General features: G+C 40.1%; 1 protein-coding gene and 1 long non-coding RNA gene across 2 annotated transcripts in view; one reads left to right on the top strand and one right to left on the bottom strand.

Annotated features, from left to right (window-relative positions):
* The first annotated feature begins 11,850 nt into the window (after positions 1 to 11,850).
* Positions 11,851 to 23,371, top strand: R3HDML (R3H domain containing like). Its single transcript, XM_003757721.3, has 5 exons — positions 11,851 to 12,111; positions 14,007 to 14,125; positions 16,042 to 16,174; positions 17,053 to 17,168; positions 21,546 to 23,371. Exons 1-5 carry the CDS (start codon positions 11,851 to 11,853, stop codon positions 21,676 to 21,678), a joined length of 762 nt encoding a protein of 253 aa, XP_003757769.1. The 3' UTR covers positions 21,679 to 23,371.
* The window catches only part of LOC111718598, a 39,455-nt gene continuing 26,532 nt past the window's right edge, over positions 14,121 to 27,043 (bottom strand). The window contains exons 2-3 of the long non-coding RNA XR_004231898.1: positions 15,486 to 15,666; positions 14,121 to 14,206 (exon numbers count right to left, since the gene is read on the bottom strand). This is a non-coding gene — a long non-coding RNA (uncharacterized LOC111718598). The remainder of the gene's footprint in view (positions 14,207 to 15,485; positions 15,667 to 27,043) is intronic.

The raw sequence follows: 27,043 nt of genomic DNA, 5'->3' as shown, positions 1-27,043 counted from the left end.
CTATGTCCTGGGATTTAAATAAGGCTCATAGGCCCTGACTCATAAGATATCAAAACTTAATAAAATCTTAGAATATGATCCATAGACCATCAAATCTAGAAGGAACTTAGAACGTAGACTATAAGAGCTGGAACACAGACTATCAGATTATTAGAACATGGAATGTCAGAGCTGGGAGGGATCTTTGAGACCATCTAATCAAATTCCCTTTATAGTCAGGCATGCATGGTGAAAAAAATTAAATGACACAAGCAAACAAAAAATCCTTTGATTTGAAATCAAAAGACCTAGTAGAGTGAGTGAGAATATGACTTCCTCTCATAGGACCTCAATTTCTCCATCTGTAAAATGAAGATAATAGTTTTGGGATAATACTGCATGTACTTATTTTGTCACAAAGCTATTAAGGAAAAAAAAAAACTATGAAGTTTTATAGAAATGAGAACTCTGATTATTGTTATGTTTTGAGAAAACTGACTCAGAAAGGAGAATCCTCTTGCCCAAAGTCACAAAACTAATAAATGGTAGAATCCAGTTTTCATTCCTATCTTAATACAAAGTCAGTGGCCGGGAAGCAGAAATTTTGTCCCTAATACCAATTGGACTCCCACATACTTCATTGCCTCCAATTCAATTTTCCCTGTCCTGTCCTTTCTCTTAAATCTGGTCCCCAAGTTTTCAACTGTTAAGGTCCCAAGACTAGGAATAGGAGGATCATTAGGAGTAACTGCTACCTCCTAGGGTGAGACAGCTGAACAAATGTCTGTCCGGGGTAGGGATGAGGACATTAGAGGAGAAGAATATGTCCAAAATGAAAGTGGGGAGTAAGGGACGGCTGATGTTTTCATTATTTGTGTCCAAGAAAGCAAGGGGGTTGTTCCAGCCAGACTTGGTCTGTCTGAGTTTAATGCTATACAGGCTTTACTTGGGATTGTCAGGAAAAGGGGAGGAGTAAACTCAGCTGGGAAAGCTAAGGATGAAAAGGTAAGGCTAGTCCAGTTTTTCTGCCCCTCCTTCAGCAGCACTAATTATACCACTTTTCAAATGTAACTGCTGTGAATGCATACATATACATATACATATACAATTATCTCTTCCACATCACAACTGTCCCTTCATGGTTTCAATATATCATGGGTCAGCATAAGAAATTAAATAGGAATTTTGGGGGAGTTTTGTGGAAGTTGCAAATGACACATGAAAGCCTGCAGAAACTCAGATTTTCATAAAATACATGGATATTATTAAATAATATCCATATATTTGATATTTTAAAATCTTAATAATTCAGACTTCTTCTCTAGTATAAAAGAAGGGACAGAAATTTTATGCAGATGTTCCAGATCATAGGGTGGGAACAGGGAAGGGGTACAATGCTCTTAATCCCCACAATATGTAAGGGATAATTTGTCTCTATATGTATATTTATAAACATATTATACACATATATACAAATACATTCATATTCACACATATGTGTGTCTATGTATGTATCCACACAAAACAATTTTTGTTATTTTTTTTTTAATTGACAAATTATAATAGCTTGGTCTTAGATATACATTTTGCAGAGTACTTTCCTTTCAACAACTCTAGAAGGAAGGCAATTCAAACATGATTCTTCTTGTTTACAGGAAACTGAGACCCAGGCAGTTTGGTACTCTTCATCCCCCTGGTCTTGGTATTTGCCAACCCTCTGGGGAGAGTCCTGGTAGAGAGGGAAGAATGAGGCTGGGGAAGAACGACTAAAAACTAGAATTCCAACATTCACCTGCATATTCTGACCACTGGGGTTCCCGTTGAGCACACCAGATGAGGAGCAGACTGGACAGGGACAGAAAAGATACTGGGGAGCAGGCAGAAGAAGGCAGAGGCTCCAGATCATGTGGCCATGGACCCAGGTGGCTTTGGAATGTACCCCGAGGGGTTGCCCGTGTAGGCAATAATCCAGGGCTATGAATGGGGAGCCCAGAGCTGACTTGAAGGGTTTTACGCTTGGCCAGCCCACGAGCTGGTGACACAGCAGATTCCAGAGGCCCCACCTGGAACTGCAGCTGCCCTGGCCTGGCCTGGCCTGGCCCGGGAGGGATGGGCCCAGCCAGAATAGGGATTTCTCAGCCCCAGCCTGATGGGAACAGCTCCCACCCTACACTCCCAGCCCAGGGGCCGTCATTGGTGCTAGTCAGTAACTGTTCTGCTTCCATCTGAATTCTTTCTTAAGATCCTGGAGAATCCGTAATGGGAAAAGCAGCAGGTTTGAAGTCAGTGTCCAGCTGTGTGACCTTAGTGAATCAGTTCCCTTCCCTGACCTTCAGTTTCCTCCTTTATAAAATAAGGGATTCAGACTAGATGATTTCTGTGGGCCGTTCCAGCTCTAAATCCACTACTTCTTCAAGTAGATATTGTGGTTTCCTCTCTCCTCTTTTCTCTTCTTATTCCTCCTCCTCCTCACCTTGTCCAGGTCGCTACTAGATTCAGGCCCTGCCTGAGGCAATTAATCTCCCCCAGAATGGGAAGGACTAAGTCAGATGATGGTTCATATTATCTGTCATAGTTATAGAATCATAAGATTCAGAGCTAGGAGAGAACCTAGTTATCCAAAACAACCTTTTTCCTTTTACTGATGTTCAGATGTTCAGAAATGTTAAGTGACTTGTTCCAAGTCACAAAGGCAGGAACCAAATTTGAACCCAAGTCCTGGGAGACTGACCCTAGAGTGACCTTAAGCCAATAATATACATAGAAGCCTAAAAATACTGCAAAAGGGAGAAGGGAGAGAAAGAAAAGTTGGAACTCAAAATATGTAAGAAATGAATGTTAAAATTCTTAGTTACAGGTAATTGAGAAAAAAAATTTAAAAGGAAGGAAGGGAGGGAGGGAAGAAGGAAGAGAAGAAAAGAGAAAGGAAGGGAAGAAGGAAGAGAAAGAAAAGGAAGGAAGAAAGGAAAGAAAGAAAAAAGGAAAAAAAGAAAGAGAAGGAATAAAGGAAGGAAGAAAAGAAAAGAGGAAACAAAGGAAGGAAAGAAGAAAGAGAAAGAAAGAAAGAAAGAGAGAGAAAAGAAAGAAAGAAAGAAAGAAAGAAAGAAAGAAAGAAAGAAAGAAAGAAAGAAAGAAAGAAAGAAAGAAAGAAGACTGAACCATGTTTCAAGGGCTATAGGGCCAAGCCTCTGGTCTATGTAACTGTAAAACCAAGATAGATATGTTTATATTATGTTCTTTGCAAAAATTTGTGTGTGTGTATAGTGGGAGTAGGTCTATTTGCAGGTCTATTTATAGAGTAGGAATATATTTGCAAATGTGTAGAGAGAGGGGTTAGGACTTAGGGGCTGTAGAGAATCAGATTTTTGGAATTGAAAGGCAGCATGGAGGTTATCCAGTTCATCTTTTCACCAATTTCAGAACATTATATGTTAAAAGGCACCTTCCAACTCTGATATTGTAAAACTCAATAGACAGAGCACAGGGCCTCAATTCAAAAAGATCTCAGTTCAAACTCACCCTCAGATACTCACTAGCTATATGACCCTGGGGAAATCACATAGCCTCTGTTTGCCTCAGTTTCCTCATCTATAAAATTAGGATAAAAGGCAATGAGGTGGCACAATGGATAGAGTGCCAGACCTGGGGTCAGGAGGATTCATCTTCTAGAGTTCAAATCTGACCTCAGACATTCATAAACTGTGCGATCCTGGGCGAGACACTTTACCCTGTTTACCTCAATTTCCTCATCTGTAAAATGAGCTGGAGAAGGAAATGGCAAACCAGTTCTTTGCTGAATAGAAGATATTTCCTGACTCTTAAGGTCCTCATTTCTAAGCCATAAATTTTGAGTGATAGCAGAGAACACTTGAGGGTAACCCTGCCTGGCCCAGGAAAGGTATACAGAGGAATCATTTTACTTGTATGTGTATATTTGTATAGAGTGGCAGCTCCTTTTTACAACTAACATTTACCAGGGAAATATAATCCATACACAAGCAACTAAAGGGTAGGAGGAGATACTGAAGATATGTAAGTAAACTACTATCACAGTAGTGAAGTGACACAAAATTGGAGAATCAGAGAATGCCTCCTGGAGGAGATAAGCCTTGAGTTAGGCCTTAAAGCTTTGAATTTGGAATTCTTCTACTAGAAGGACCAGTTCTGCTGGGATCAAAGTCTTCATTTTCACTGAATTTGAAAATAATAGTGAAAATGGGTATATGAGATGGATTGTTGCTGCTTTCCTTTTTTATCTTTCTGGTTTTAGGGACCAAAGGTTGGGGCATGGAGAGGCAGGATTGGTGGAAAATAGAAATATTCTTGTGCATAGGCCTGGTTCAAATACTGGCTCTGCCATTTATTACCTGTGCAATTTTGAATCAGTCTATGGGAAGAAAACAAGCATTTAGCAAAATGCCAGGCACATTTACAAATACTATCTTATGGACCTCAGCTTTTTGATCTGTAAAGTAAGCAGACTGGACTTGAGAACCTCAAAGATCTCTTCTATCCCTAAATCCTGTGAGCCTATGGCTCTTAGAAAAGAAACTTCCAGCAATAGCCTTTCCAGTCAAATGGTCCAATGACCATAGGCAAGCCCTTTTCCTCTCTCTCCATAGCTTTTCTACCCTTCCTTTTCAACTAGCTGCTTCCTTTCTTTCTTCGCTACTGACCCTCTGAACTTTACTGCCATGCCTTAGTGACTTTCTCACTCTGGGACTTCTCTATGAGTCCCTCTCCCATCAATGAGTTCTTCCTGGTGTCTCCATTTTGGGAAGAGACACAAATTGGCTTTTATTTCTGCCTGACTCCCTAAACCTAGTGTCACCATGATTCCTGTAGGAGCCCTTCTTCCACTCCTCCACTTTATAACTTTCTTTCATGTGTTATCTTCCCTCATTAAATGTAAGTACCTTGAGGGCAGGACTGTCTTTCTTTAGGTTTGTATTTGTACTCCTAGAACATGTGCTTAATAAATGCTTATCGACTGACTGGCCAGCCTTTGTGCATACACTTTGAAAATATTCCCTCTTAATATCTACCTTGAAGAGTCTCATTCTTAGCTACCTTCAGCTGAGGTACTATTTCTTTTTGAGAGTAGGGATTGGGTCAACTCCTACAGAGTTGAATCAGAATCCAGCAGAATTATACACCATCCAAGACTACAGGAGCAGAGTTTGACCTACATGTGAATTCCTAATAAATTAAAAATAAAGACATGAGTCAACAAAGGAAAATGCCAAATATAGAGAAGAAACACCTTGAACTGAGAGAAGTGAAAAGGGTGAACCCAAAAGAAAAGAATAATGGTTCAACTGGTCTGATTGTATCCTCAAAGGAAATAATTTCATGTAAGTTATAAGACAAGATGGAACAAATGAAATGAGGTACAAACTAATATAGCTGGAAGAAAATGGCTACTTTTGAAGAGATAGTGGCAAGAATTACTCAAGAATTGAATACTTGAAAAATTAGAATGTACCAATCAAAAAAACCCAAATCCAAATTCAACCTAAAAATGATTCCAGAACAGAACAATAAATGTTAAAACAAAATCAAAAGATGGGGAGAGTGTGATGAAATAAGAAGTTTAAATTGTTACTGGATGATTTTTTATAGATTTTGGAGGATACTATACCCTTCATGATATATATGTACTGCTGCCTATTTAACCCATTCCTGATGTGAGTAGGTTTTCAGAACTTTGATCCCTCCTCCCCCCATAATGCTTCTGTGTCTATTCTCTTTCTGCTCCTCATTTGTATAACAAAATTACTATATTTACCTTAACTCTGCCCTGATCTTTCTTTTGAGCTACTCTATTGCTGATGTTGATCTTAAACATATGGTATACATTTCCCATTAAAAAAAAACAAACAAACCCAGAAACAATTTGTCCACGTTAAGTTCCTTAAGTAAAAGAAAGGGAGAAAATAGGGAATCTTCTTTATTTGTATTTGCATTTCTAGCATCTGGCATAGTTCCTGGCATATAGTAAGTGATTAATAAATTCCTGTTGCTTTGTTGATTAATTTCTCCCTACTCTTCAGTCCTTGCTCCTTCCTCAAGTTATTTTACACTTACCTATGTACATCTTATATCTATGGTTCAATAGATTGGAAACTCTTTGAGGATGAAGACTATTCTTTGTTTTTGAACTCATAGTGCCTAGTGTAGAGCCCTGACCACATATCTACATGGGGAATTCCTAACGTGAGAATCCCCTTCACCAACACAGAAAGCAGCTGGTCTATGAGTAGACAAATCAAAAGGAAGTTGCCTGAGATTAAGAGGACTTTCCCTGGGTCATGCACAACTACTATCAGAGGTGGGATTTGAATCTAGGTTTCCTTACTCCAATTACAATCTTCTATCTGTGCTACTTTTATACCTTGCACATAGTGCTTATTGTGTACCCGTGATTAGTAAATATCAGATTAAATTTGTTGAATTCCATGTCCTTAGGAGCTTCTGTGACAGGACTCAGAAGTCCTGGGTCTGGGCTTCCAATGAAGTGAGTGCCTATTCCCACAATTAGGGGTGGAAGGAAATATCTTTCCATATTATAAAACAGAATGCAAGATCTTAGTTCTATAGTATTATTAATATAGCCCTGTATTAAATAGCTTTCTGTTTTCAATAGACCTTGGTGTGTATGTTGGCCTGAAAACCCGACCACCATTTATAACATTGTTTCTATGGGAAAATACTTGGAATCTAACCTTCTAACCAATTGTGGAAGGTCTGTATCATAGAATCCCAAAAAATTAGAGTTGAAAAGATCATTAGAAATGAACTAGTTTAGTCTCTTCATTTAAAAAAGAAAGAAACTAAAAATAAAATAAAAAGAAGGAAATTGAGGACCAGAAAAGAAAAATATTTTGCCCAAGATCACCCCCAGTATATGGGTGATAAGACTAGAATCCAGGCTTCCTGGCTTCTGGCTCCTTGTTTTTTCCATTGCCTTGTTCTGTTATGTGCTTCTTGCTTTGTACATATAGTATTAGAGTATGGATGCCCTTCTGTACTTCTGTGTTATTGTGTAAATTAGTAATTGTGTGTTTAAGTGGAACTGGGGGATTATCTACCTTTGTATGCTATTTAGAGGTGTCTTCAAATAAGTATGTACAGGGTCTTACACAGAATAAGTAGATGCTCAATAAATGTCTATTGAATTGAGTATACTTATAGAGGGTTTTTTTTAATGTGCCTTTGTGTCCGGCAGCTACATGGTGTAGAATTCCAGAACTGAAGAAAGGAAGACTCCTGTTCAAATTCAGCCTCAGACACTTACTACCTATGTGACCCTAGGCAAGTCACTTAACCCTATTTGCCTCAGTTTCCTCATCTGTAAAGTAAACCTGAGTAGGAAATGGCAAACTAGTATCTGTGTCAAGAAAATCCCAAATGGAATCACAAAGAATCAAACATGATTAAAACACCCAAACTGTTTGTGTCAAGAGTGAGGGAGGAGTCTGTTATACATATTGGGAGATGTGAATGTGTGCTATTGTGCATGTATATATTTGGGAGGCAGATGGGACTGTAATTGATAGAGGCATATAAATACAGTAGGGACTGGGAATTCTTGCCACGTATGTATTGTCAGGGTACTATTGAGAAGTATTTGTGTGTCCCTAGGAGCTTACTGCCATGGTTTTGTGAAGGTGTCTGAGGGGCTGAGTATGGTATCAGGTATTTCTATTTGGGTGCAGGTGATAGAAAAGACAAGGAGCCAGAGAGAGAGGCCCTGGCGGGTGGGGGACGCTGAGGGTGGGTTTATTTTCTGAGCAGCCTGCTTCTCGGAATGCTTCACGGTCTGGTGAGCCCTCCCACCTCCCAGCCTGCAGACTCTTTTTGCTCTGGCACAGGATGCAGCCAACAACCCAAGCCACAGCTGTGCTACTGAAGAAAGCCAAATGTACTGTACTTCTCTCCCCCAGCTCCCTCCCTCCCCCTTAAAGAGTACCAGGGCTTTAGGATTTAGGAGACCAGGGCTACTAAGCCTACCTTGTCACCACCCTCCTGCTAAGTACCTTTCTTTGAGACTCAGCATCCTTCTCTATAAATTGAGAGGGTAGTACCAGCTTATCTCTAAGGTCCCTCCCAGGCCTGGCATTCCAAGTCCTATATTCCAAGGTTTCTTCCAGTGATAACATTCTGGGCTTTAGAGCTGAAGAGGACCTTAAAAATCATCTAACCTAACATTTTTCTTTTACACAGGAGGAAACCCTGGCCTGAAAAAGCCTCAATGACCCTGCCAAGATCACACAGATTGTAAGCAACAAAACTGATAAGCTCTTTCCATAACACCCTGTTAACTCTCAAAAGGCAACTTTCTTTACGCCGTCCCTGCCAACTTCCCTGCCCACCACCTCCTCCTGGCCCAGGGACAATAAGCTAGGTTTGTTCAGAGACAGCCGGGAGCTGCTCTGGATACTGGGGCCAGAGCTGAGTCTAAGACATATGTTCACCCTTAAGCCAAGTGTGAAAACTGGGTTTCCCCTGTGTGGTCAGCCCTGGGAGTTTGTGAGCCTTCCCTGTAATGCAGACCACTTGACTTTTCCCCACTTCTCTCTCTGTGGGCTACAGAAGCTTTCCTCTGTCTGGCATTCCAAATAAGAGCATTTATAAGAAGTCCTGTTATAAAGTGAACCTTGTTGGTTTGGCTGTCTGTGGGTTGTGTTCTAGGTGGCTGCCTGATGGCCACCTCTAGTCCCGGTGTTAGCCTGGGATGCCCACCTGCCAAGCTAGGACAGCTTTGGTTCTTCCTTGCCATGGATCCCACCCCTAGGCGCTTTCCCCCCTGGGCAGAAGAGGCTGTTCCTCTCTGCAGGGAGAGTGTGCTTTGGCAACCAGGGCTGTCTGGACTGTGGGAGCTGAGGCTGGGGACCTGCCCGGGCTGGGAATTCTGAGTGTCTGGGAGAGTGTCTGGGAGAAAGTGATGCTCAAAGCTCAGCCCCTCTGGCTCTGCAGGTCCCCTCCTGTGTGTTCAGCCTGGATCCTAAAAGAGCTGAGGGAGGTCAGAGGGGGAAGCATCCAGACTCAGACAGGGAAGCCTGAATTCAAACTCCAACAGGAGTGAGGAAAGCAGGAGGCTGCCAGCAAGGCAGATGGAGCCATCAACTTTCAATTCATAAGTGTTTACTGAACCCCCTTTCTCTGTCCATCTCCTTCTCTGAAGTCAGCTCTCATGGGGGAAATAGAAGACACAATCCTGGACTACAGTCCCAAATAATCACATGAAGTCACTAAATAGCAATATAAGGCAGCAAGTAAAGAGGTCTCAAAGAAATGTCAGGAGAGGCTGGTCCCAGTCTTTGCTTTACTATTAATTCACTGGGAGACTTTGTACGACTCACTCACCCTCTCTAGACCTCAGGTTCATCATCTGTAAAATGGGAATGATAATCCCTGTCCTCTACACCTCATAAGAATATCGAAAGACTCAAAAGAAGAATTTTGGTGGATCTGTGATCTAACAAGTATAGACAGTATCTCTACCAATGCAGAGGACAATCCCTCCATACCTTTTAACATGACTTTTTGTAGATCCTCTGTGAGGAATCTATCCGATATGTCAGAAGTCTTTCTCCAGTTCTTTGACAGAATCAAAACCAAATAAAATGCTGAAGTAGCTTTTTGTAAATCATAAATTCTTAGAGACATCCAAAGACTGATAATAATGATGGTGATGTGAACCCATTAGCTTTACCCCAAAAAAGAGCCTATTTCTTAACCACAGTTTTAAGTCTCACTCGATTATAGGAAATACATTAGAGAGGAACTACTAGTTCTGGGTCCATTCCCACCATCCATGTATGGCTTTCTATGATGAATAACTTCACAGCTATCAGAGCTGCCAGTGAATGACCCCTTTCTCCATCCCCATCACTTCAAGTGGTCAAGCAGCTGCTTAATGATAAATGACCCAAAAGAATCACTGCAGAAAAGATACTTGCATGGAATGTGATGCCTTTCCAGCTCCCAATTGTCTAAGACTAGATTGTGTTCAAAGCCCCATTCAATTTGAACTTTCTGTATTCTATTTCTAAAGCCCTTCCCACTCTGACATCCTGATATTCTCTGTTCTATACACTAATGTCTGCACTAACCACTACTGACATTCCATGTTCTCCAGTCTTCTCTTAGCTCAGATACTCTAATATTTGAATGTAAATGAAATCTGATTCACATCTTCCTGTCCTCACACGTCTCATACATAGATCAAACTAGTTCATCTGTAAGTATACATGGAATGAAAGAGTTATTGGAGGAAGGAATAGCCTGAGCAGGGAAAGGTGGGGGGGGGGGGGGGGGGGGGGGGGGGGGAGAAGGAGAGAGAGAAAAAGAATGAAAGGGAGGGAGAAAGAGAGACAGACAGACAGAGACAGAGAGACAGACAGAGACAGAGACAAAGAGAGAGACAGAGACTGACAGAGACAGAGACAGAGAGAGACAGAAAGACAGAGAGACACAGAGAGACAGTGAGAGAGAGAGAGAGAGAGAGAGAGAGAGAGAGAGAGAGAGAGAGAGAGAGAGATGGGGGAAGGGAGAGAGAGAATGGGGAGGGGGAAAGCCCACAAATTTTCTGGCAGAGAGCACACTTTCCAAATCCTGAGTCTTTAGTCCTTCCCTGAGTTGGAAGGGGGAGAGGGATTGGGATTGGGGTGGAGGTGGGGGTTGGGGTGGGGAGGAGGCTAGCACACGTCAGATGCCATCAGCTGCCTGGAAGACCTGCCTGTTTTAAAATCCTCACTCACACCAGGGCCCGCTACAGTGTTTGAAGAGGTCAGCTCGCCTCCCCAGGCAGGCGGCAGCAGCCTCAGCGGCTCCCCTGCCAACCGGCACTTCTCAGCCGGCTTTGGCTCCCTCCCCTCGGTATGCGAACTGGGCCCAGCATCCTCAGCTCTCTGGAGGAAGGACCTTCTCCCTCTCCCTCTCCCTCTCTGCCCCCCCCCCCTTCCGTGTCTCTCTCTCTCTCTGTCTTTCTCTGTGTCTCTCTCTGTCTCTTTCTCTGTGTCTCTCTCTGTCCGTCTCTTTCTCTGTCTCTGTCTCTCTCTTTCTTTCCTTCCTCCTTCCCTCCCTCCCTTCCTCCTTTATTTTCTTCCATCCTTCCTTCCCTTCAGGAAGGATGCAGCCTGAGAGGACAGAAGGTTCTAGAAATCAAGATACAGGGTCCTTCCTCCCCACTCCTTTTGATCCCATTAAGATTGCAATTGGGTTGAAGTGGACTTGGTGGTATTGGGGAAGGAGGGGAAAAAGTGACGGGAAAGAGACTGAGCTCTAATAGGAGCAGCATCAAACTCCTACCACATCTGGGGCCCCAGAAGAAGAGATCCAGAGCTTTCCCCTTGCAGAAAACATGTCCCGGGGGCATTTGCTTCCTTTGATGAGTCAAAGGGAGGACTAGGGGGTGGTAGTGGCTGCTTTCAGAAAGGGAGAGAGCACTGTATCTGGGCTCAGGTATTCCTGTCCTTGCTGTGTGATCTTAGGAAAGACACTTAATCTCTCTGGGCATTGGTTTGCTCATCAACAAAATGGGTAGGGTGCATTAGATGATTTCTAAAATCCTTACCAGCTCTAAATACAAGATCTAGTGAGCCCTTTCAATTATTCCATCCCAAGGTCCTTCCAGCTCTAGGCTAAATCCTCTAATCTGCTTTTGAATCCTGTTTTTTTGGGGGGTGGGGGATGGGGAGTATCTTTTTGCATCTTTCTTCCAGAAAGGGAGCTTTCCTAGAGATGGGTTTTGATCAGCACTGTTTCTATGTGTCTCTCTCCCTGTGGACTCCACACCTCTAGACATCCTGTTCTGATCCTGACTGGGAAGCATTCAGCCTAAGAGGATCAGGTCCCTAGCCCACTATGCCTTTGCTACAGGGCCTTCTGTGCCTTATTGGTCTGCTCTTCTGGGGGGGCCAGAAGGCCAATGCTCTGGTGCTTCCCAACACCACTGTGGCGCTGACCCAGTCCCGGGCCGTGCAGTCTGGGCTGGCTCCAGGTCTGTCGGGATCCAGGCCCCGAAGGAAGCGCCATGTCTCAGCCCGAGAGATGAACGCCCTCCTGGACTATCACAACCGCATCCGGGCCCGTGTATATCCACCTGCCGCCAACATGGAATACATGGTGAGTAGCTGCTTCCTGTTCATTCCCTTCTCAAGCTCTGCGTTCTTGCTCACTTGTAATGCAACCCCTGTGCTCCACTGTATCCTAAATTTTCACTTGCCTGTACCAGCCAGTCTACTTGTGCAGATCATCAGTAGTGAAGAGAGGGGCAAGACTTAATATTCCCAGTTTATGTTTGGGGAAACCAAAGCCTCTTAGGAAAAAAAGGAATATAGAACAGGCCACAAGCCTTCAGAGGCAGAAGTGGGAAAGCGGTCCTGCCTCCCTGGTCAAGGCTTTTCACCCATCCCAGGGCCGTCAGCTCTAGAAATGATCATCCTTTCAGCATCTGTAGGAAGGGATTCTTAACTTTTTATGCATCTAGGACCCCTTGTCTGGTTAGGTGAAGCCTATGGAATCCTTCTCAGAAGGATATTTTAAAATGCATATAATTTAAAAAAACACAGGATTACAATGGAAATCAATTATATTGAAATAACAGTTACCAAAATATTTTTAAAAGGTCATAAACCATTAGTTAAGAACCTTTTCAATAAAGGAGATGGGATTGGGGTCAGAGACCTGGAAGGACTGGGGTGGGAGAGCTGGTCTACCACAGATAGGCAGGGCCCATCCCTTAGGGAGGAGCAGGAGACAGGAGGTAGTAGGCTTTCTCCATTGCTCAGAATCCTAGGCTTCTGACCTTTGGGTCAGAAAGGCCTTAAGCATTATCTCAGTCCCTCCCTCTATCCAATTGTCCCTACCCCAACCCAGAGAGATAGTCGTCCAATAGCTTTCTAGATATCTCCTCTGAAATAGATTGCAAGGTTCCCACAATGGTTAGTGTCTCCTTCTCCTGAGGAAAAAGTCTGTCAGGACAGAGGGTAAATTAATGATGGTCCAGAGCAGAGCAAGAAATGACCACAGGGCATGAGGAGGAGGGAGAGGGAAAGATGTGCCCAGGAGGGTGTTACTGGGAACGCTCAGTGATGAGTAATGGCTTCTGGGATCTGGGTCTAGGTTTTAACGAGTCCCCTTTCCTCAGTTTATCTCTTTATAACATGGAAACTGAGTCTCAGAAATGTAAACTGGAACTGTGACCCCGGACTTTTAGCTCAGAACACCAGAATCAAGTACTCTCTGAAGCCACACTGCCTCTCCTTGGTCCCCTAGCTGAAGGCTGCACTACAACACAAGGCCCTCAAACTGCACCCACTTTCCTGAATCCATTGCTGATAATGGAGTATCTTTTTGAGAGTTAAAGAACCTAGATTCAAATTCTAACAGAGTAGTCCTTGCCTTCTGCTTAAAAGTGCTTCTTGAGAGTATGATTATAGTCTTCTGAAATACAAAAAAGATGTAGAGGAGTGGGGACCATGAAAATATTTTCAATTTTTTTATTATGTTTTTTTTTCTTAGAGTCTTTGGCTTCCTTCAAAACTGAAGTGCCAACTCCTGAGTGGCATCTTCTTTCCTGATCCATTCTCCCTTTGTTGCTAGTGTAGTCCTCCTTGAATTTCCATGTATTTATATATATTTTACATTTGATATAAATATAAAATTCTGTCTATTGAAGGCCATTTCATTTCTGGCTTCATTCATATCCCTATCACCTAGCACAAGGCCTGACCCATTTAGAAGGCACTTAGTAAATGCTTGTTGATTAACTGATTGATTGAAAAAGGGGCTGGAGCACTTGCAGAGGCAGATTTCACAATTCAACATAAGGAAAAATTATTTTCTGGCCACCAGAGCTGTTTAGAAGTGGAATAGATCCCTCTAATGTCAGGAAGGGGCTTCCTATTATTAGAAGCTTTCAATGACCAGTTTTAGAGGAGATTTCTGTCAGGCACAGGTTGGATTGGTGTCCTTTGGTGTCCTTTCTAACTCTTTTATTCTGTGATTCCTACTGCTAGGTCTGGGATGAACGGCTAGCAAGATCAGCTGAAGCCTGGGCTACTCGTTGTCTCTGGGAACATGGCCCCCCACAGTTGATGAAATTCTTGGGCCAGAACCTCTCCGTTCATTCTGGCCGGTGAGTGACTCTCAGGGTGTTATGGTTTATTTTTTTTTAATGTCTTCAATCACCAAGCATTTTTTTCTCATTCTGTACTTCCTAGAGGGAGAAAAGAAAAAAGAAAAACAAAACTCTTATGACAAATATTCATAGACCATCAAAGCAAAATAATTTCCATACTGGCCATGTCCAAAAATATGTGTCACTCTGTATATTTAGTCCATCCCCTCTCTCTCAGGAGATGGCAACCTTTTTCTTCATCAGTCTTTTGGAACAGGATTGATCATCATGTTAATAAGAGGAATGAAGTGTTTCAAAATTGTTTGCTTTTATGATATTGTTTTATATATAATACAAATCGTTCATTTGGTTCTGTTCACTTCAGTCCATACAAGTCTGCCCACATTTCTCTGAAACCATCTCTTTCACTCTAGCAGCGCAATAGTATTCTATTATAATCATATACCATAATTTGTTCAGCCATTCCCTAGCTGATAACATAATCCTATAGTTCTTTGCCACCACAAAAATGTTGGTAATACTAGTTTTGTACATGTAGGATCTTAATATCTTTTTTCTGATTTCCTCCCCATTCTCCTACTGAGTCTCCTCAAATTAATATGCTTATTCTCTAACCTTAGAACAACAGGACTCAGGCTTCCCACATATACTTCATTGATAGTGTAACATGGTAAATATTTCATCCCCAGCTACCTTCTTCTGTCTGAGCATACTTCCTTTTCATGGTTTCCACAAGAAAAAGTGACAGATAATCTATTATTTTGTATTATCTGTTAATGCTTCTTTTCATAGTACAGTTAATCAAGATGTAGAGAAAATCTTAGGTTCTCCCCAGAAGATTCTTCAAACTGAAGGAATTTTTTGTAGTTCCAAAGATTGGTCAGATGAGCCCCTGACCTTTTTTTCATAAAGCTTGAGGGAAGGCCTGGGGAGAAGTTGTGGCTCACTGCCTCTGGTGATCCCAGTTTCCTCCTCCTGATGAAGCTGGTCTCTTACCTCAGAAAGTCATAAAATGGCAAAAAGCCACATCAGAATATAAAATATTGGAGAAAAAAAATGTAGAGAATAGTTAATAATCTAGCCGATATTTATAGTTAGGAACATCTGGGGTTTTCAAAGAGGACTAGAGTCTCTGGTGTGAGGGTTGGCAAGCTCTTTTCAGGGGCTGCTTATCTACTTTTGGTGTCTACCTGGCATTCAACTCTCACCTGTGGCTCCAAGAAAGGGTAGCATGCACAAGGCCACATCCTGTTAAACCATCTTGGCAGGTGGGCCAAACCAGATTCAGGGTAACCAACAAATCTCAGAGTCACTGTTGACTTAAGGAACTGTCTACCCCAATCAAGTAAAAACTTACCCAGATGTGAATGAGCAGATTAGAACCATTTGTTCCAGGGAGCATGAAGATGGCTGAAGCAGGTTCTGTGAAGCACTTGGAGCTTGATCAGACTTCACGTCTGATCACCAAGGTCATCCACTGCATCCTGGGCCATCTCCAGTCACCTTAGCTTTTGTTTTACCACTGGATTTCAATGACTCTGGAAGAGAGAGTGAAGCTGATGACTTTGTGCAGTTCTATCTCTTTTAAATCCAACTCATGCTTGAATCAAGATAACACCCTGTGAAGTTGTTTGTTTTCTTCAAAAATAAAGGAACAACAACATTCATAAATATGTTCTCAGACACTAGGTCTACTCTATTCATGGCACCATCAAGAAGGGACCTTCCATTTCATCCACACATCTTATTTTATAGACTTTCTCATAGAGAAGAAATGTTATTTAATGAAGGATTACTATATGATCTGGAACTAGAACCCACATTGTCTGACTCAGTTTAGGATTATTTCTGTTACACTGGATATCTTTCTCACAATTCTTCCCTTTTTGTTATGCCTTTTCTTCTACTACCAGGTACCGCTCAGTTGTGGATCTAGTAAAGTCTTGGTCAGAAGAAAAGCAGCACTATTCTTTCCCCAACCCAAGAGAATGCAGCCCCCGTTGTCCTTGGCACTGTAATGGGCCTGTGTGCAGCCACTATACTCAGGTACCTATCCAAGGTACAGGGTGAAGGGGAAGTCCTCTAACTATTGGAGGATATAGTCATGGTCCACTGCAGACCTTAGAGGGATAAACAGGTCTCTTGAGCATTATAAAAAAAAAAAAGAAAAAATGGCAAATCTGGAAGAAAGAAAGCATTTATTAAGTGATTACTATGTGAGAAGAACATATAATGATGGAGATACAAAGAGAAAAGTAAGGCAGGCCTTGCTTTCAAGATGCTCACATTCTGATGGAGGAACCGGTGTCACTAGGGGTTGACCCGGGGTTTTTAATAGCTCTGTGGCCATTTGTTAAATAAACATGCTCCTGAAAAGTTACTGTCATAGGATCAGACATTTAGAATTCTAAAATACTAGAGGAAACTTTGTAGAGTAAGTTGAATTCTAGTAAATCAAATCCTATCATAAGTGCACTAGGGAATTCAAAGAATCTTGCAATGAATTCTACAAAATTGAAGAATTATTTGCAATGGGAACAACTACCCTGGAATTTATCTTTTATCAAAGATTGGATTTTCATATATTAAGTTGGAGTGAGATAGATATTAATATCTTTTTTTCTGATTTCCTGAAAGAGATTTAGGTCTTTGAGATGTTTTTGTTTATTCCCAATGAAGGCCAGCTTCAGAGCAGCCAGAAAACAAGTGGAGATCAAGGTGGGGCAGGTTCCCTTCTCACTATAGATTAAAACAAAACTGGATTGGATCTTCTCATTATGAATTCAAGTGGAAAAAATCTACCAGATCCTCCCATAACCCTTCCTCAGACCTCCATCAAGCTCAGTCTCTGGCATGTAGGGAGTGGACAATGATCCCAGGGCTCTGGTGAACCTCTAATGTTCCCTTTGCTTGTTCCTTGACAGATGGTGTGGGCATCCTCCAATAGGTTGGGCTGTGCTCTCCACACCTGCAAAAACATCAGTGTTTGGGGGAGCACCTGGCACCAGGCAGTGTACCTAGTGTGCAACTACGCCATCAAGTAAGTTCTTAGACAGAAGGAAGTGCAGGAGTAAGGGCAGCTGCATGGAGGCAGAATCTGGGTCTGGTGCAAGAGAGAAGGGACACTCAATACATAACATAAATCTTTTACTGAAGACCTCCTCCAGTGCCTCGTTGTTGTAGTAGGGAGAGGAAAAGTTGCTCCTGAGTTCTCCTCTAGTTATATTTTACTAAGCTGAAAAATCTTCAGATTTGAGCCCAACAGTGGACCTAATGTCTGTCATCCAAGAATCAAACTAGCTAAATTTGGAGATGCTCATTCCCAAGTGGGTTCTAATCATGGCAGAAAGTCCTTTAAAGTTTCTAATTATTAGGGGAGCTATGATCTGTACTGGTAGCAAAGTGGTCACACAGACAAAATAATGCATTCATGAATATATAACCCAAATAAAAGATCATCTCTACTGGCAAAGTGTGATATTGTTACCTAACCCTATTAGATACTACAAATACAGTTCAAATCCCATGAAAAGGAATTCCACAAGATTGCAGTTGTTGCTGCTGTGTCAGCTTCTTATTAACTAGAATAAGTAGGTGGAGGAGCTCACAAGGAGATCTGGGATACTTTGGTAACTATTGCAACATATGGAGTCTATAGACTTGGACAAAAAAGAAGGGTCTATACTTTTTGGAGCTAGTGATATGAATCCATTCAGTTTCTCATGTGAAAAAAATTCCCATAGTCCTAGGGGAAAAGATAAGAAGGTATTCAATGGCTAAAAGAAGATCCTGAAGTTACAAAAATTCTGTAACTCCCAGAGTCAAAGTAATTTGGAGTAACAAAATTATCAAATTTCTTGGGGCTAGCTGCTATTATAACTACTTTCCTCAGCAAACACAGATCTATTTTCCCCCTTGGTGAAAATACTCTTAGAAATAGACTTCATTTTTTAAAAGGTGCTTAAGGGTCAGTTTTACTAGACACTAATATTCTAGGTAGTGATAGAAAAATCTTTAATAGCCTAAAGTTACAACTCCAGGGGACCCACATTCCTAGATGATAGAATATTAGAATAGTATTTTCAGACCTTAGAGATTACCTCTATCTGCCATCCACTCATCAGAGGAAACTGAGGCCCAAATAATGGGGAGCAACAGACAAAGTCATATAGTTAGTAAGTAGCAAAATCAGTATTTGAACACAGATCTTCTGAGTTCAAAAGCAATGCTCTTTCCATCAAACAAAAACATCTATAAAGCACTCACTGTGTGCTAGGCATTATCCAAGATTCAGATCAAAAGTAAAAATAAAATAAGCTCTGAAGAAGCTTATATTCTATTAGGGGGAAGCATGTATAAAATAGATAAAAAAAATAGATATACGGATAGATAGATAGAAAGAAAGAAGGGGAGCTTCTTTTCCTTGGCACAGGAGATAGAGCACTGATCCTGAAGTCAGGAGGACCTAAGTTGAACTCAGGTCTTTCTGACTTCAAATCTGACCTCAGATACTTAATATTTCCTAGCTGTGTGACCTTGAGCAAGTCACTTAACCCCAATTGCCTCAGCAAAAAAAAAGAAAAAAGAAAAAAGAAAGATAGATAGATAGATAGATGAATAGATAAATGGATAGAAGGATGGAGATATAGACACAAATTAAATTGAAGGTCATTAGCTACAAGATAATTAGGGAGTACTAAGAGTTGAAGGGGAATCAAGAAAAATGCCATGTAAAAGGTGGTGGCTAAGCTGCATATTGAAGGAAGAGAGTAATTCTGTGAAGTGAAGATGAGGAGGGAGTACATTCCAGGTATGATGAATAGCCAGTACAAAAATATTAAGGTGGGAAATGAAATGCATTTTGACTAAATTATACAATGCAAAAAAGGGAGTAATATATAATAAGAATGGAAATACAAGTTAGGGCTACTTTGTGAAAACTTCAAAATCAAGAAGAAAATGTATATTTTATCTTAGAAGCAAAAGGACATCACTGACGTTTATTGACTAGAAGAGTCATATAATCAGATCTGTGCTTAAGGAAACTCATTTTGGCAGTTACGTGAATGATTGATTAGAGCATAAAGAAACTTGAGGCAGGGATACCAATGAAGACGCCACTGCAGTCATCCAGATGAGAGAGAATAATGGCATGTGAATAGAATTGTGTGAATAGAAAGAAAAACTTAGATTCAAATTCTTTAAAGTATTCCATGCTGCATATTTCTAATAGGTTCCTTTCTTCTTCTTTCTCTACTTTCTTCCTCATTCCTCCTTCCCTCCTTCCCTTCCTTCCTTCCTTCCTTCCTTCCTTCCTTCCTTCCTTCCTTCCTTCCTTCCTTCCTTCCTTCTTCCCTCCTCTTTCTTTCTTTCTTTCTTTCCTCTCCTCTCCTCTTTCCTCCTTTCTTTCCTTCCTTCCTTTGCTTTGTTCTTACATTCCCAGATTATTCTAACTTCATGAGAGATCTCTTGTAAGAAAGTGAAACAGTTAAATCAAACCAATAATATAATAACTTTATCTGAGAGTGCACACATTTCACATTTACAGCATTCTCTCTGTTTAAAAAAAACCCAGAAATTGAATTTCTTTATTATATATGAATATGTATGTATCTGCATATATGTTTGTATATATGCATACATAAGTCTCATTCAGACACCTAAATCCATCATCTCTCTGTCATAGCATATTTCATCACTGGTGCTCTGGAGTGATAGTTGGCCGTTGTATTCATCAAGATTTTTTGTTTGTTTTACAGCTTTTACATTGCATAAATTATTTTCATTGTTCTGTTCATTAACTTCAAGTTTATAAAAGTCCTAAAAAGGGGTCATTTTTATATTTCTTCTAGTCCTGCTCACTTCACTTTGCAGTTTACCTAAGTCTTTTTGAAACTATTTCCTCATTACTTATAGCATAATAGCACTTTATCACATTCATATACTACAGCCTATTCAGCCATTTCTCAATTGTTAAGCATACTTTTAGTTTTTAGGGGGTTTGCCAGCTCAAAAAGACCTGCTATAAATATATCCTCTTGCCAACTAGTTGTATGATCATTAAGTGTCCACTACATGCTTCCAGACTCCCTCTAATCCTATCCATGGTGGCATTTATTTTCTTCAAATTTCAGAATTTGACTTCCTCTGCCCTCAGGTAGTCTAAACAGTTAAATCTAGAAAAATCACTTGGAACTATAGAACTCATCATGAGAAGAGATAACTGAAGTCTTGGAACGATTGAAGAAGACTTCATAGAGGCTTTGAGCTGAGTCTTGAAAGATGGGAAGGATTCAAAGATATAGAAAAAGATGAGAAGATTCCAAAGGGGAATAAAAACAGTTGACAAAAGTGCAGAGGGTGGAAATGCAGGATATTTTGGAGAGCTAGGGAACAGTCCCAGGAATACATAAAGGACTAGAAGATGAAACTAGAAAATCTGAAAGGGTAGGTTGGTGCCACGCGGTGGAGGACCTTGAATATCAATCTGAGGAGTTAAGATCTTTTTCTGGACAGCGGGTAGATAATATGTACTCATATATAATTGTGACCCTTGTTCATGAAAGTTATACAGGCTCTACTAAGTTAGAAAGATTTTGTATATATACCTGCAGATGGACTGTACATCTGCCATCTGAAAACCAGGCTAGTTATATTTAGAGGGGCTCATCATAAGAGGAATAGCAATTCATGAAACTATTAAGGTGGGGAGATGTGAGGGTATGTATTGCAACTGGGGAATTTTGAAGTATTGGTATAACAAAAACTCACTGAAGATGCTTGAGAGGGAAGGGCTAATGATCCAACATGTGTCTGAGGAATAGTCACTTGCTACTGGGCTCCAGATCAGAGTGGAGCAAAGAGAAACTGATAGGAAGAAGTACAGATAATAATGAGGCTCACCCACTTCATTGATAACAGACTCAATATTAGTTCTTCCTTATCCCCAAGCTGCTATGAGCCCCTATCTTTCTGGATTCCCTTCTCTTTATTTCTTTTAGAAAAAATGTATTCATTCCCCTATTTATTCCAACCCTCCTTCATAACAAAGAAAAATGTTTCAGCAAAATCAACTAACTGACCAAGCGATTTCCACTATTATGTAGCATTCTTTACTTGCACTTTCCCACTTCTCTTGATTAGTGGTGAAGGGAAGGGTGGTAAGGGTGGGAATGTATGTTTCATCTTCTCTAAAACCAATAGAGTTTAATGCAATTAATCTATATGTAGCTGCTTTTAAGAGCTGTTTCATCTACATCCATGGAGTTGTGTTTTCTTGGTTTTATTTTCTTTACTCTGCAATACTTCATATGAATCTTTCTAGGATTTCTTTGAATTTTTCATTATTTATCATGTCTTACAGCTGACAACAATATTCCTTTCTGTTCCTATTCCAAATTTCCTCTTCTTTTTCCAGGGGCAACTGGATTGGGGAAGCTCCATACAAGATGGGGAAACCCTGCTCAGCCTGTCCCCCCAATTATGGCGGCAGCTGCAACAACAACATGTGTTTTGCTGGGCTCCGCTCCAACCGACTTATCTGGTTCTAATCATTTCAGGGTTTGGGCAACGTCTTGTGTCTGGGCTTCTTGGACAGAGCCATTCCTTCAGCAGGATCCTACGTGACCCCGAAGACAGTGACTATATAGAATAGAATAGTTATTTATGAAGGGGAGAACACCTCTGGCTGTCCACATACACCCACCACTTTTCCACTTTGGGACTTTATTCCAGTAGTCCTGGCAAAGACCAAGTAGAAAATATCATCAATATCTTTTTATTTTCCAATTATACTTCTTTGTTTTTCTTTTTCTTTGGGTAGATCATCACTTTGTAGATTCTTTCCAATTCTCATCTCAGGTTTATCCAGTTTTTTAGAGAGTTGGGTCTGGAAGGGACTATAGAGATCATGCAGATCCATGGTCCCTACTTTTTATATTTCTTAAAGCCCTTTCAACAACAGCAATCAAACAGCCAGGGTAATTTAATATGTTAGTCATAATAGTCTGCAATTATTTACTGCTTAAGATGCCATTGAAGAATTTTGCTCATATTCTCAGACCACCATTGAGAACCCCCAAAGGGTTCATGAACCACTAAATGAAAGCCCCTGATTCAATCCAATCTCCTCATGAACTGGAAAATGAGGCCCAAAGAGAGAAAGGTGCTTTTCCAAGGATACACAATATATTAGTGGCAGGGCCAGGAAGAAAACAGCTCTCCTGAAAAAAATCAAAAACCTAAGTTGACAGGGGTGAAAGAGGGGATGGGGTGCTGAAAACCACAGATTTAGGGCTGAAAGAGTTTTTGTCCATCCTTCTACATTCCAATTCTATTTAAAAAATGAGAAAACTCTGATTTGTCTAATGACACACAGGTACAGTGGAGCTGGAACTTGAGCCTAGTCTAATGATATAAAAATCCAACAATTTTTCTACCACATCAACTCCTAGATCATTGCTTTCTCTCTGTCTCCTCTTAGCCAAAACTCTTCTCCTACCTGCCTCATTACAGTGATAGAAATAAAGTATTGTTGCCAGGTCAGCAGCCCCACTTCTAACAGAAGCAGTTGTCATCCCTTTCATATGATCTTCCACATAGTTCCTCCTTAGAGACAAATTTAGAACTGTTCAGAAAGAACTGGAATATAAAGTATCATGGGGAAGATTAAACAAGCTTGAGAAACAGCCTTCCCTATCCCATCCCATCCCATTCCATCCCATCCCATCCCATCCTAGTTTTTCCCCTTTTTACTAGAAAATAACCATAGACCATAATTAGCCCCCGCTCATCAATCCAACTCCAGCTATGGGTGATCAACTTGTACCAAAAACCCTTAAGTGCCATCCAAAGCTTATTGCCCTGACAATGATGGACTTTTCTTCCGGAGCTTCCTCAATAAAGAAATCAGAAGAGGCAGCTGTATTGAGTCTTTCTAGTGTACCCCAATCCCATCTACCATGGTGGTCAAATGGGATAGAAAATAGTTGAGAGACAAAGCAGGCATAGAAGACATATCCATCTGAATGGATAATGGTAGAAAATGTGGTGATCAGTCCTATAATATGTCTTAAACTTCTAAGACTGAAACAGGGGGTGATCAGAAGGGACCCAGGGAGAGAAAGCTCTTCAAAAGGGTCAACATCAGTCCCCTGACTTTAAACTCCAGAGTATGTGCATGTATATGTAGGAATATGTGTATATATGTTTCTGCATATAAGTATGTGCAACATGTTCCAAAAGTCTTGATGCATTATAAACTTTAATAGCTTAAAAGTTCACTAAGACTTTGGGGGCACCATACATACATACATGTACACCCACAGATATATATGTATATATATGCATGTAGCATTATAATTATATATGTGGTATCACAAAGTCACAATGGAGTTGCATGCTTTTATTAATACAGAAGAAATTAACATACAATATAAACAAAAACTCTTTCCTCACTCTGGGCTCCAGTGTTCTCATTTATAAAATAATAATTGCCTACTAAGCAATTTATAAATATTACTTTTTTTCATCTTCTCATTTATCCTGTGACATAGATAACATAAGAATTATTATTCCTACTTTAAAGATTAGGAACCTGAGTCTCAGGGAAATCAGATTACTTTGACTATGACTTTGAGGTCACAGAAGAAGTTCATGGTAGACCTAGGACCCTGGGATGACAGGATTTAGAGCTGAAAGGGACCTTAGTGATCAACTGGTCCAGACTTATTATTTTATAGAAAAAGAAACTGAGGCCCATTGGTACAATGAAGGAGAAAAGTACTGATTTTGGAATGCCACTTCTAATGCTTACTATCTATATAACTTAATCTACCCAGACTTCAGGTTCCTACTTTATATGAGAGGACCTTTGAAGTTTCTTCTATCATTGTATCTATGATACTATTTTTTTCAACCAACTAACAAGAATTTATTAAGGACCTATTATGCACCAGGCATTGTACCAAACAGTGAGGATGCCAAGAAAAAATGGAAACAACCAAGAAGTTCATATAATATTGGGAAAATCAACATGTACCTTTGTAGGAATATATAAAATGAATGCAAGTATGGCATTATCAGGCCCATAAGGTGAACAGAATAATTCAGCAATTCCTATTTGCCCCCTTCATCTTACTAATGACTCATTGCCTAGATATTTTTCCTCAGTATAAACACTCTGTTTTTTTCTCTAGGGAGTTGTGTGAAAGAATCTATCATTGTCTCTCTGAGTTGGTAGGGTTTTTTTGTTACGGAATATCTGAACTGAAATATTTAATAGTGCTGCAACTCAGGAGTTCAGGAGAAAGACTAGGTCTGTTATACAGATTTGAGTCACTTGGATAGAGATAATAACTAAGCTCACAGGAGTTGACAAGAAAAAGAGTAGATAAAGAAAAAAATGGAGATCCCAAGGCGTAACAGCAAGAATAGAAGACATGATATGGATCCAGCAAAGGAAACTAAGAAGGAGTGGTCTTATGAGCTCATTTTCCTATGAAGTGACTTTCCCTAACTCAAACAGATAATAAGTAACAGAGCCAAACCCAGTGCTCTTTCCATGAACTCTGAAATCCTTCTTAGTTCTGACAGTTAGATTCTTACCCTAGTTTTGACATTTTATATTTTAACATATAAATCCTAATTTCCAAACTTCATGCAGCAAGGCTTCCCTTTTTAAGAGAGAGAAAGAAAGGAAGAAAGGAAGGAAGGAAAGAAAGAAAGAAAGAAAAAGAAAGAAAGGAAGGAAGGAAGGAAAAAAGAAAGAAAAAGAAGGAAAGAAGGAAGGAAAAGGAAAAAGGAAGGAAGGAAGGAAAAAGAAAAAAGAGGGAAGGAGGAAGAAAAAGAAAGGAGAAAAGGAAAGAAAAAAGTTTTCCCACTTTTTAAAAATGAAATATAATTTTTTTTAATTAACAAGCATTTATTTTCTCTCCAACCAACCTTCCTCTTCACTGGGGGAAAAAATTAACCTCTTATAATTGTTAAATATGTTTGTTCAAGCAAAACAAATTAGGACATTGACCAAATTCTAAAATATATGTTTCTTTTTTTCTTATGGAGTCCATCACCTCTCTCTCAGAAAGAAAATAACAGTTTTCATCATCATGTTTGGTCATTGCCTGTATTCTTCTTATTCATAAGTCTTTCAAAGTTTTTTTTGTTTGTTTGTTTGTTTGGTAGTAGTGTTATTCAGGGTTATGCTGGAGCCAGCTGACTGTTAAATTTTCATTGTGAGCTTTTACACAGAAATCAGCCAAGATTACAAATAAAGGGCTTTATTTATTTTAGTTGATTGTCTAGACTTAACAAAGTAATGAAGAAAATGTTAATAACGCAAATTAAACTTAAAAGTATGTTTGTACATTTTCAGAGAGCCAATTGTTAAACATTTATCACCCTATCCCTGGTGTTACTGTATAAATCTTTCTGGTTTTGCTCATTTCATTCTTATCACTACAAACAAATCTTCCCATTTCCCTAAAACTGTCCATAGCACAATAATATTGCATTACATTCATATGCCTTACTTTATTCAGCCATTTCCCAATTGACAGATAATCCCTAAGTTTCCAGCTCTTACAAAAAAGGCAAAAAGGCAAAAAGGCAAAAAGGCAAAAAAAAAAAAAAAAAAAAAAAAAGGTGGTCTCCCAACTCTGCCTACTAAGCCTGGGAACCTTCTTAGTGGAGGAGAAAGGGGAAGGAGATCTGTAATGGGCACTGTACTCCAGTACTTTATTGCTAGAGTCTTTCTGGGAGGCCCCATATCTAAAGAAGGTGGTAGGAGCTCAAGCTTCACTCAATCAATACAAGGTGAAGGTAATGACATCAGATCAACTTTAGCTTCTACCTTTGGCCAAGTGTGGAACCTCTGAGAAGGGAGAGATTGGTTTAATTTGTAGAGTCACTAGGCCATGAGGTGGAGAAAGGGAGGCAAAAAAGAGTCAGTGAAATTATCCCTTTCAGCCTAGAATATGTCATAGAAATCTGATTGTTAAATTTTCAGTGTAATCATTTATACTTCAGAAATGGGCAAACCTACCAATCAAGGCTTAATTTATCATTTTGATTATCTAGACTTAGGAAAATAATGGAGAAAATATTAACAATGCAAATTAAACTTAAATGTGTGCCGTGCATAGCATTTTATTTTTTGGAGAATTAGTTGTTAAAGATTTATCAAAACATCCTGTTTACATACTGGGCCCATCATCCTTCACCCATTATGGTATGATTCTGTCACCTCCCGCTAATTGGAGCAAATCTGAATTCCTGGTGTTATTCTTGCTTTTGTTGACTTTGATTGGAATTTTGTTTTCTTTCAAAAAAAAAAAAAGTTGATGTAGTCAAGCTAAAGTCATACGTGAAAATATCCAGTAACATTGGCAAGGACTCCTGCTTTCCCTGAGAGGGTCTTTCATTGCTCTCCACCTCTACTGGAGCAAGCCCTATAGTTTGGAAAACTTTTTTCTAAAATCTTTCAAAGCTCTGACATTATGTGGTTCTGCAAGCCTGTAATTCAATTTATTTTTAACCATAGATATGGGCTGAAGGCAATTTTGTTGTTTGTCAACATCAATGCCTTTTGCTTCTGAAAAGCTTGTTTAACTGTGCCTGAATATGTGTGTGGGAGTATACTGTAGATGACAGATAGACAGACAGATAGATAGATGGATAGATGGACAGATGATAGATGGATGGATGGAAACAAGAGAGACAGACACACACAGGTAGATGCAGACATAGATATGAATGGATAGATAACTAGGTAGGTAGATAGATGGATAGATAAGATAAATAGGTAGATTCAGACAGAGACAGACATAGATGACAGATAGAAAACAGATACAGAGACATACAGATAGATGAGTAGAGACAGACAGATCAATAGATTGATAGAGATGGGTAGATAGATCG

This window comes from Sarcophilus harrisii, chromosome 2 (genome assembly GCF_902635505.1).
Source record: "Sarcophilus harrisii chromosome 2, mSarHar1.11, whole genome shotgun sequence".
NCBI classification, from domain to species: domain Eukaryota; kingdom Metazoa; phylum Chordata; class Mammalia; order Dasyuromorphia; family Dasyuridae; genus Sarcophilus; species Sarcophilus harrisii.
The sequence above is the reverse complement of the archived record's forward strand: the minus strand, read 5'-3'. Positions and strand labels throughout refer to the sequence as shown.